Raw genomic sequence first — 11690 nt, 5'->3', positions numbered from 1 at the left:
GCATTACAAGTTCGAGCCAGAAAGCTAAAAAAAAGTTAGACCAGGGCAATTATCAAATGTTCATATGAGAGTCCATTGGAATTTCTTGACAAGGGCTTCCAAAAGCATCCCTCTATTGGGTTCTCCTCGTTTTTCTTTTGTCTTCCAAGGCTGGACTCTAGAGTGATGGATTCAGGATTTGCTTTCAGATTGGATTTATTTTTATTTTATGTATATGAGTGTTTTATCAGCATATATGTAAATGCACCTGTGCTGTGCAATTCCCATGGAGGTCAGAAGAAGGCATCAGGTCCTCTGGAACTGGAGTTACAGATGGATGTTAGCCACCATGTAAGTGCTAGAAACCTCATTTTTATGACTAAATAATATTCCATGGTGGATATACCACATTTGGTTTACCCACTCATCAGTTGATGATCTTTCAGTTTTTTCCACCTTTGGGGTTGTTGTCAATAACAACACTATGAACCTTCATGCAGACATTTATGTGTTGAAATATGTTTTAATGGTCTTGGGTTAGCCCTGCCATATGAGTGCTGGGAACTAAGCCCAGGTCCTCTGAAGTGCAATCAGTGCTCTTAACCCCAGAGCCACTCTCCAGCCCTCCCCCCAGTTGATCTTTGACAATTCTGCTACCAAACTTCAGTGCATACAATGGCATGCTGTTCAGCCATGAAGAGGAACGAATGTCTTATATGGATCTCAGAGGCATTGTGTGTGTGTGTGTGTGTATGTGTGTGTGTAGGAGGAGGAGGAGCTGATCTCAATATATGACACTGTAATACTTCCATTTCTAGAATATTCTTGAAGTGGCTAAACCAGGGTTAGAGAACAGATTAGTGGTTTACAGTGGCACAATTGGAACAGGGTCAAAACACATGAGGCTGGAGGTTGTTACATGAATATACACATGGGATAACTGCATAGAGGTCCTTATAGACACACACGTAAACAAATGTGTATGGAAACCTTTGAGAATCAAATCAGGGCTGCAGCCCAGTTCATAGTATTGTGCCCACATCAACTTCCTGTTTTGATTCTGCACTACATCATACAATATGTCACCTCTGAGGGGAAACTAGAGGAGGGGTCCACAAACTCTGTGCCCTCTAGGCGCAGTGGCCATCCACTGGAGCACGGTCAACCTACCAGGAAACATACCCTTAAAGAAAACTGACTCTCCTCCCCAAGAAGCCATCAACTGTCTATAAACCTTCAGTTAGGAGTAGGGAGGGGCCCATGAGCACCTCCCTCTCCATGCTGGAGTGTGATTGACTGATCTGTCCAGGTCTTGTGCAGCAACCACAGCTGCTGTGAGTTGATGAATACAGCTGTCTTGTCATGTCCAGATAGCACTTTCCTCCCCTGCCCTCCCCAGCCTCTGGCTCTCAAAATCTTTCTGTCCCCTCATGCACATTCTTCCTCCCATTTTTATAAACCAAACCTTAAATTTTCCTTTACATCTTGGCCTCGTGAGTGTCTCACCTCTGTACCCCCAAGAACATGTACAGACTTCCGACGTGGCTCTTAATACAAGGCATCGCCTCACTAGCCGTCTCTCACCTTTCTTCGAGGGTGAGTCATTATCTGTGACGCCTAGAACAGCAGTATATAGACATACAGCACGTGTTTGTTGGTTGAATGGGTAAATCAAAGAGAAAGTAGAAATGGAAATTGAGAGGAAGTGACGGTGAGAAGAAACCTCAAAATTACGCCCCCTCCTGTCCTGTGGCCTCCCCTTCCTCACAATGCCTGCTCTTTCTTAGCAATTCCCATCTGGTTTCTGCTCCCATTGCCTTGTTGACCTGTTCTCAAAGTTCATCAGTAACCTTGTGCACATCACGTGCAGTGGCCCCCTTCATGCTAGCTCACTCCTGCCTTTCTATAACATCTCCCTTCCTTTGAAACATGCATGCTTGGTAGCACCCCATCTTCCACCTATTTCTTCTCTGGCACCTTGTTCAACGCCCTTTCCCTCCAATGGATGCCACGTCGCTGACTCTGTCCTTGGTCCTGAATGCTCACCTGCCAAGGCCACCATGTCTTCACGACTCTATCCTTGGTTCTGAACTTTCACGTGCCGATTTCACCTCTCCCTGGGCTCTACGTAATCTTTCCCTGTTCCTTCCTCTCCAGCCTTCAACACTCTACTAGCCCAATCACTAGACTCCCAGTAGACTCTTCTGTCTGTCACTCTAGCCACACAAAGAAAACTAGGCTATGCACCATCCAAACCTGCCTTTGCTTTGCCTCACCATCAGTGATTTCCTGTTTCTCGGGACTCTCAGGCTTAGCTCTCCTCTCTCCCAGACTCTTCCTTGAAGATGATGTGCCACACTAGACAAGCCATCTCAACTCATATTCATCATCTCCTTTTGGCCTGCTCAAGTCCATCCAATGCTCCCAATGAAAATGCAGACAAGAGTTGAGTCCTAAGCCAACATGACATCTCCAGCTCCATCTCCAGCTCCTAGGCTGGCTCCATTTGTCCTGACACAGGAACGTTTCACTGTGCTGGAATCACATGATGGTTATTTTCTGCCTCTCTGGCATTGTTCCTCTAAGGCAGGCTTGAGCCTGAGGGTGGAGAAAGAGGACTAGCCTGATGCAAGGACTGAGTGGAGGTGGCAACACTTGCTTGTGGCTAACTGTGTAAGTCCTTCCTGCCAAGTATTACAAGGAAAAACTGACTAGCATTCAACAAACTAACTGAGCCTCTTTCTGAGCTGCGGACGTCAGTGGTGACTGTTGCATTGAACCATTGGAGGCAATAGCTCCTAGCCCTGCACCCTGTCTTTGCAAAACTATCTTCCTTCCTTGTAGAAAGCATTAAGTGTTGACAGGTTGTCTCATCTAATCTCTAAAGTGAACCGAGATGAACCCTTGGTTAATGCTATGCACAGGAGAAACCACCCCAACTGGGGAAATCCAGGAGTGATACTAGGGGTTACCACCACCTGCTTTTTCACTGATGCTCTGTCATATCCCAGAACTTTAGCTTGTAGATTCTTGGCTATGTCCAGTCCAGGAAGTATGTGCTAACTCTGCCATATACTGTCTGACCACACGACAGATGGAGGCTTAAAGCCCACAGAGATCCAGAAGACATGAAAGGACCCTGTGTGTTCAGGAGAGTGGACAGCCACGTGAACATGCTCTGAAAGTCCAAACGCCCTGGGTTGTCCCAGAAGAGAGGACAGGGCCTGTGAGCTCAAACTGTGAATGGTGTGTTTTTATGGAGCACTCTCTCTGCAGGACAGAAATGATATTGCCCTGTGGGGGGGTCACTGACCTGAGGAGCTTTTGTTTCAAAAAGACCAAGAAACAAGACTGATGGGCAAGCAGCTTCCAGAGGATTCTTGGCCTTTGGAGGTGACATGAGACCTGGGGAGGAGAAAGGAGGAGCCCCAAGTGGGGGTAGGACTTGGTCCCTCTTACATGATGAGGACTCCAAAGGAGTCTAATATCCAAGACCCTCTGATGTCAAATGCCCCCCAAGCCCACCAGGGGGTTGGGTCTTCAACAAAAGAGTCAAGACAAAGGTCTTGATTTTATTATAAAAAGTTTAGTTCTTAGCAGTCAGGTGAGCAATCACAGAAATGGCTTCTTGTTGTGAGGAACACGGATCTTATATAGGAATCAGATTTGGGGTAACCAAGGAATCACCAAGGATATTTTACTAACAGAAAGTAACTACGGACGCAGCACGTTGCTGCATTACCTCACCAACTCCAGTGCCCAAAGACCGAACCGAAAACTAACTTTCTAGAAGACCTGATTTATCATGGAGACACAGCCTGTCAGCTCAGACCCCTGAAGCAGAGAGCTCAGAAGCTCTTAAAGTGGCACTCTTCTTTTTTCCTATGCTCATGGCAAGCATGGCTCCTGACACTCTGATAACCAGGACCCTCTTTTGAGCCACAGGAAAAGTAAGTCCTTCCAGGATTCAGGCATTGCTGCCCCCCTGCTACGGAATCCAGAGTCAAATGTGTCTCTCATCCAGTCTGCAGGGCTACATCCCTGCCCGGGGCACTCTTGAGATGCTTCACTTCAGGGCTCCTGGACAGGTGACTCTACCTTCCCCTAGGAGCCCTTGAGGTCTGTTCACCCAGAAGACAGCACAAAGCATGCTCAGCAACAGGGGCAGCTTCAGGAAGACCAGAACCAGGAAGTGGATGCTGCTGAGCAGGGACCTATGGGGATAGAAATGAGTTCAAGGGGGAGGTTCCAGGCCCATCTCTCCCCACCTCTCACAGTGCTTTGCCTCCAGAGCCCAAATAACTCAGAATCAAACCAAGAAAGGGCCCAGGGGAGTTTCTATCTGTGATCCCATCACCCATCATTCCTTCCTGAGGACAGGCTGTGGAGTCTTATTAAGAAGTAATCTGGGAAGACAAGAGGAAAGGGTCCCGCAAGGCCCAGCTATCTAGAAGCATGCTCCAGACCACCTGCTCTCTCCCCTTTATCAATTGATGTTTTTGAGACAGAGACTCATTATGTATCCCTGGAACTCACTATAAAGACCAGGTTAGTCTCAAACTCACAGAGATTCATCTGCCTCTGCCTCCTGAGTGCTGGGATTAAAGGTGTGTGCCACCATGCCAGGCTTTGATTTTTTTTTTTTCCTTTTTGAAACAGTCTCATGTAATATGTAGTATAAGCTGGCCTCTCACTATGTAGTGATGACTTTGAATTTCTGGTCCTCCTGCTTCTGTCTCCCTATTGTCAGGGTTACAGGCATGCACTATCATGTCCAATTCATGCAGTGCTGGCGATGGAACTCATGGCTTCATGCTGGGCAAGTACTGTACCAACAAAGCCACATCCCAGCCTTCTGTTGAGTTCTTGTAACAAATCCTCCCTTATTTCCTTCCCTGGGGATCTAAAGGCAGCATCACATCCCCTTGAGATATCTTAGGGAGAAAGGGAAGAACAGTGTGGAAATCAGAGGACAGCTCGCAAGAGTCAGTTCTCTCCTGCCACCACATGGGTGCCAGATATTGAACTCAGGTTGTCAAGCGTATGGTAAATGCTTTTTCCTGCTAAGCCATCTCTGGCCCTGAACACCCACCTTTGAAAAGGAACACATTACTAGGATTCCCGGTCCAGAGTCAGACAGGGAAAGACAGGGAGATGGGGTGGGAAATGGAAGAGGGTCTAAGCGTCTGCCAAACACAGCCTCTGCCCCCAGCCTGTGTCCCTTCAGCCCCTCCTCCACACTCGGCATCTATATGCAGGCTTGGCGATCATGAAAACTGACACCAGAGGTGGCAGAGATATTGCCGGATGGTGAGGTTTACTGGACATGAGGTGACACTGCCCTCATCTCTGCCCTCAGAATCCTAGAGGCTGCTGGCTCTCATCTCCAAGCCCCGGGGCCTTACCACAGTTGGGGGATGAACATCTTCTTGGTGCTGACATTCAGGCTCTGCCCAGCGTTCACTAGTGAGGAGGTGTTTACTAGTGGGAAAGTGGAAGTTGTGGCTGGGAGTGTAGTCTCCATGGGAGTTGTGGCTGTTGGAGATAAAGTCACATATCAGGCCATTCTGTCCCCAGCCTGTGCTGAGCATGTGTGTGGATCTGATGTTACATGGAATTATCCACTCACAGAGGGGCTCAAATGGTGCTTTGAAGCCAAACCCAGGCCACATTCTGGACAGGGGGCCTCTCAGTAGCTGAAGAAGCCTTCAGCAGGACTGGCCATAAATGTCACCTCTATCTGGCTCTGCCTGGAGGAGGACACAGATATCTCCCAGGGGTTCCTCCTGCCTGGTGAGGAGCCCAGGAGAGGAAGTATGGATGAATACAGTTCAGCCTGTGGCCTAAGGATCCTCTCAGAAACCATGAAAGGGTTGTCCAAACACCCTTCAGATGGAGACACTGAAAGACCATTTTTATTCGTCACTGGGGAGGAAACAAGTTGCTTCTCGGCTCCTCCCAATGACGTCAGATATTAGAACACTCTTGTAACTTTTACTCTTCGCCCCATGGCTAAAAGACCAGCCACTTCCTCCCTGCCCACATCCATACACACTCTCCCCACAGACCAACCCATCAAGACTGAAGGTAAAACTCAGAGATGCACTTCAGAACAACACATCCTTGTCCCACACCCAGCCACTCCCCCAAAGCTCTATTGCTGGAGTCAGGGAAGTCCTACCTGGAGAAACGTACACCTTGACCAAGACTGAAGGATCACGTGACAATGAATCCCAGATCCAGTATGTCTGGATTTTGCACCAGTAAGATCCAGCATCATCTTCACTGAGGTTCTCCATGGTCACTGTCAGGGTGTGGTCCCCAGCATCGTCTCTGATGGACACACGACCATTCCTTTCTTTTCCTTTGGTCTCCACGATGGTCCGACATTCTATGTCATCATTTCCTTGGCACCAGTATTTATTATTAGCCTCATATGATTTTTCATAATGACACTGCACATGCAGAGAGCCTCCCACGGTGCCAGTGACAGACCTGGGGCAGGTCAGAGACAAACAACCTAGAAAACACAAGGCTGAGTCTAGGTTCCCCTGCCGATGGGCCTGGCGGCGGCAGTTCACCTAAAACTTGGAGTAAGCTACTGGGGAGACATGGGAAGGGGACCAGGAGAGATACCTACGCTTGGTACCTAAGCCAGAGAATCTAGAGGCTATGGCAGGGAGACCAATAGAAACATGCCCAGTGAAGCACAGTGCTGAGTGGCTGCCTTGGGGACTCTGCCCTTGGGGCCTGGGTCAGTGAAACCAACGCCAGCATGAGGTCAGATCACACATAAAACACTTCTGAATTCAGACCTCTGCATTCTGGAATCTTCTACAAGTCAAACTTGTTCTTTAAAAAATATAACTTCTAAGTTGGGTGTGGTGGAGCCTTCCCATATTCTTGGCGCTTGGTAGGCTGAAGCCAAAAGATTGTGAGTTACACAGTGAATTATTTCAGGCCAACCTAAGCCATATAGCAAGACCCTGTCTCAAAAAAGGTACAATTTCTGATTTAGTCCACTGCTAAGATTAGGCTGCGCCCTCACCTACATCACTCCATGTTGTGTGAAGCAGCTTTTCAGATTGTGCCTTGCCCTGGGAGACTCCATTTTATAAGAAGATTTGACTCTATTTTGAGGCTGCAGAATGACCATACACCTGGTGGACACATGGACACCATCATCCAGCACTACCCACATGGCACAGGCCGATTCATGAGAAAAGGGGTTTCCATGACTTTTAAGGCCAAAATAGATGACTTTAGACTCCATGTGCTCTCATTTTATGGGAAGTTAAGAACCGAGCTGCTGCGTGTATCTATGTCTCTAAACTTTACACTAGATGGTCATTAATGATGTCAGAACTGGAGAGTTAGGGACTCAGCAATGTGTAACCCCAGCTTTTCACTGAACAGGATCATTTCTGATTCAGGGGCCTTTAGGGATGCCTAGAGGGAAAAAAATAGCCACCTAAGCACTGGTGCTGATCTGATCGAATGCTAGGTAAATGATAAGGGAGTCAGGCCTGTGATGTCTGCCCCAAGATAAGAGACAGGTAGGCATTGCCTCATCTAGGTTGGGAACTCGACAGCATAGGGAGTACCCAAGGAAACTATACTACTGTTGCGTCTTTCCTTTCCTTTTTCTTTTAAACACACAAGCAAACAGGATATAGTTTAGCCTCGCTATAAATTAAAAAGTAAAGTGACATTAAGGAAGGCAATCCGATCTGTAAGAATGTCCCCCTCTGCTATTTAGGTCTTAAACAGAAAAAGATGGGCTGGAGAGATGGCTCAGCGGTTAAAACACTGGCTGTTCTTGCTGAAGACCCAAATTCGAATCCCAGCATCCACATGGCAGTTAACAACTGTCCTTAACTCCAGTTCCAGGGGATCTGATGCTCTCTTCTGTCCTCCATGGACACTGCATGATACGGGTGCTCTTACATACATGCAGGCAATACATGCATACACATAAAATTAAATAATTTTTTAAAATATTTTATTTTTTATTTTTATTTTATGTGTATGTTTGTACTGCCTGTGTGTAGGTAAGTGCACCCATGTCATGCAATGCCCACGGAGGACAGAAGAGGCTTTTGGATACCCTGGAACAGTTGTTAGCTGCCATGTGGGTGCTGGGATTCAAACCCGGGTCTTCTGCAAGAAAAACCAGTGTTCTAACTGCTGAGCCATCTCTCCAGCCCCATAAATAAAAATTTTAAAAATAGAAAAAGATGTTGCCTTTTTAAATGTATTTTTTAATTTTTTAATTAATTTTTTATGCATATGAGTGTTTTTGCCTGCATGTATGTAAGTGTACCTGTGCCTACAATGACCACGGAGGCCAGAAAGGAACTTTGAATCCCCTGGAACTGGAGTTATGGATGGTTGTTAGCCACTATATAGGTGCCAGGAACTGAACCTGGGTCTTCTGTAAGAATAGCCAGTGCTTGGGGGCTGGAGAGCTGGCTCAGAGGTTAAGAACACTGGTTGTTCTTGCAGAAGACCGGGGTTTGAATCCCAGCACCCACATGGCAGCTAACAACTGTCCGTAATTCCAGTTCCAAGGAATCCATCAGCCTCTTCTGTCCTCCGCAGGCACTGCACGACACAGGTGCACTCACTTACATGCAATCAATATACACATACACATAAAATAAAAATAAATTAATTTTTTTATAGAGCCAGTGTTTTTTTAAAAATATTTTATTTATTATTTTCATTTTATGTGTATGAGTGTATTGCCTGCATGTATATGAGTGCACCTGTGTCGTGCAATGCCGTGGAGGTCAGAAGAGGGCTTCAGATTCCCCTGGAACTGGAGTTAAGGATGGTTTGTAGCCTCCATGTGGGTGCTGGGAATTGAACCCGGGTCCTCTGCAAGAGCAGTCAGTGCTCTTAACCACTGAGCCAACTCTCCAGCCCCAAGAATAGCCAGTGCTTTTAGTCACTGAGCTATCTCTCCAGCTCTAAACTTTTGACTTGGTTTTTACTGGGTACACCTGGATTTCATATAATTCTGTTTATTATTTTCATAGGGTTTGTTACATTGACAGTGATCAATTCTGAGTTGTGTATGTCATTGCCAACTTGGCAGGATCTAGAATCACCTTAAGGACAAACTTCTGAGCATGTCTGTAAGAGATGGTCTAGATTAAGTTAACTGTGGTGGAAAGACCCACCCTACATGTGAGCAGCACCATTTGATGGGCTGGGTTCCTGGGACTGCATAAAAAAGAGAAAGATGGGGCTGGAGAGATGGCCCAGTGGTTAAGAGCACTGGCTGCTCTTGCAAAGGACCTGGGTTCATTTCCCAGCACCCATATGGCGGCTAGTAACCATCCATAACTCCAGTTCCAGGGGAATCTGGCTCCCTCTTCTGACCTCTTCATGCATTGCATGACATGGGTGTACTTAACATGCAGGCAATACACTCATAAACATAAAATAATAAAAATAATAAATAAAATTTTCAAAGAGAGAGAGAGAGAGAAAGTTATGGGGGCCAGGGAGATGGCTCCATGAGTAAAAGCTTAGCTGTGCAAACCCCAATGACCTGAGTTTGATTTCCAGAACCCAGGTAAAAAGCCAACTGTGGTGCTGCAAATCTGCAGTCTGAGAAAGCCTGTGGTGAGATGGAAGGCCAAGCCAGGAGAATCACCTGGAAGCTCTTGGGCCAGCTAGCCTGGGGTATGAAGTGTAGCAGAAAAGCAAGAGACCAGCCTCAGCAAGGTGCAATACTGCTGAAAGTTGTTCTCTCTCTCTCTCTCCCTCTCTCTCTCTCTCTCTCTCTCTCTCTCTCTCTCACACACACACACACACACTATTTTATTTTAAAGGAGAAAAGCACTTAAACATGAGCATTCATCTCTGATTCCTGCAGGCTCAGTGTGACCAGCTCTCTCTTCAATCTCTTGCCACCAGAGCTTCCCAACCCTGATCAACTGTATCTCCTTGAACTGTAAGCCAAAACAAGCCCTTCCTCCCTTAAGTTACTGGTCAGGTGTTTTGTCACAGCAAGAAGGAAACCGAGCAATACAGTGTAGCAGGGAGACCAGCGGGAAGGACCCTGAGGTGCTTGGTGAACATGACCCGCTTAGCTTTATTCCCACAGCCTGGTATGAGTGCTGGAGGAGATAGATCTGGGCTTCATTTTCAGTTCTACTTAGTTGCTGTGTCATGGGGTCCTCCTGTCACTGTTGTATCTGTGAAATGGGGACGATGATGTCTTTTCCATCTAGGTCACAATTGCTCAGAGGATTAAATTTTTTTTGTTTTCATTTTGTTTTTTATTATTATTTTTTATGTGTATGAGTGTATTGCTTTGCATGTATGCAAGTGTACCCATGTTGTGCAATGCCTGAAGAGATCAGAAGAAAGCATCAGATACCTTGGAACTGGAGTTAGGGATGGTTGTTAGTTGCTATGTGGATGCTGGGAATAGAACCCAGGTCCTCTGCAAGAGCAGCCAGTGTTCTTAACCGCTGAGCCATCTCTCCAGTCCTTCAGAGAGTTGATCATAGATCACATATTGGTGAGATCATGTTATAGCTGCCATTTGGCACTTGGCTCATTTTTCTATCTTAAAATTATTTTATTCAAGTCAGGCATGGTGGCACATGCCTTTAAACAGGAGGCAGAGGCAGGTGGATCTCTGTGAGTTTAAGCCCAGCCTAGTCTACATATCGAATTTCAGGCCAACTAGTACTGAGACCTATCTAAAAATAAAATAAATAAAAACCAACAATTTTTTACTTTATTTAAACTATGTTTTCCAAAAGAGAGGGTTCTGTGGTAGTCATCTGTGAAAGTTTTTGTACCATTTTAGAACCACATTTTCTAGACCGAACTTTAAGTGGCTTTGCTGTCCTCTGGGCCCAAGAGACAGCAGATGATGAAGTAAAGTTTTTGAAGTTTCGATGGGCATGGTGGTGCATGCCTTTAATCCCAGCACTCGGGAGGCAGAGACAGGCGGATCTCTGTGAGTTCAAGGCCAGCCTGATCTACATAGTGAGTTCCAGGACAGCTGGGGCTACAGGGAGACCCTGTCTCAAAAAGACCAAAAAAAAAAAGTTGTTGAAGTTGTCCAGCATCTTTTGTGTAAAGTGAATGAACAGGTCAACTGAGGACGCAACAGCATTGCCTGCAGGAGTCCATGAGCTAGACTGTCGAGAAATACCACCCAAATTCTAATTCATCTAGTACCAGATGGAGTTCACACAGTGTTCATGGCTCCAAATGAGTATCGACTTCCTCTCCAGCTTCTCCACCACCAGGCAGTCAAACAGGGCAGTGTCTGTGGTGCCTCAACTCAGCCGGTCGGCACCTCAAGCTAGAGATCAGGAATCCAGTGGCCATTGTCCTACTCATACCCAGAACCTTCCAGAAGTTTCAGGGAGGGAACCTGCCCCTTCACTATATAGCAACGGGACCAGACCAGGACTGCCTTCTTTGTTTTCCTTTTGATTTTGATCAGGGTCTCACTATGTAGCCGGGCTGGCCTTGAATTCAAGATCCTCTTGCCTCAGGCTCATGAGTGTTGGGATTGCAGATAGGTACCACCACACCCAGGGAGTTTATTTTACTTAATATACTGTGTACCAGGTTGGTTCATGTTGTCACAAATAACAGGGCTGATTTGAGCTTTATACAATATGTATGTACATCAAAATAGCATGTTGTACCCTATAAGTGTGTACAGTCTATCA

The 11690-nt window shown here is 46.4% G+C and overlaps 1 protein-coding gene across 1 annotated transcript in view; it reads right to left on the bottom strand.

Annotated features, from left to right (window-relative positions):
* Positions 1 to 3539: 3539 nt before the first annotated feature.
* The window catches only part of LOC103732762 (CMRF35-like molecule 2), a 12046-nt gene continuing 3895 nt past the window's right edge, over positions 3540 to 11690 (bottom strand). Inside the window, exons 2-4 of the mRNA XM_008831466.1 lie at positions 6161 to 6499; positions 5385 to 5514; positions 3540 to 4193 (exon numbers count right to left, since the gene is read on the bottom strand). Coding sequence (XP_008829688.1) covers positions 4046 to 4193; positions 5385 to 5514; positions 6161 to 6499 — 617 coding nt within the window. The 3' untranslated portion in view covers positions 3540 to 4045. The remainder of the gene's footprint in view (positions 4194 to 5384; positions 5515 to 6160; positions 6500 to 11690) is intronic.

This window comes from Nannospalax galili, unplaced genomic scaffold, assembly GCF_000622305.1.
Source record: "Nannospalax galili isolate Female #2095 unplaced genomic scaffold, S.galili_v1.0 scaffold634, whole genome shotgun sequence".
NCBI lineage: Eukaryota > Metazoa > Chordata > Mammalia > Rodentia > Spalacidae > Nannospalax > Nannospalax galili.
Note: the sequence above shows the minus strand (reverse complement) of the source record. Positions and strands in the feature narration are given on the sequence as shown.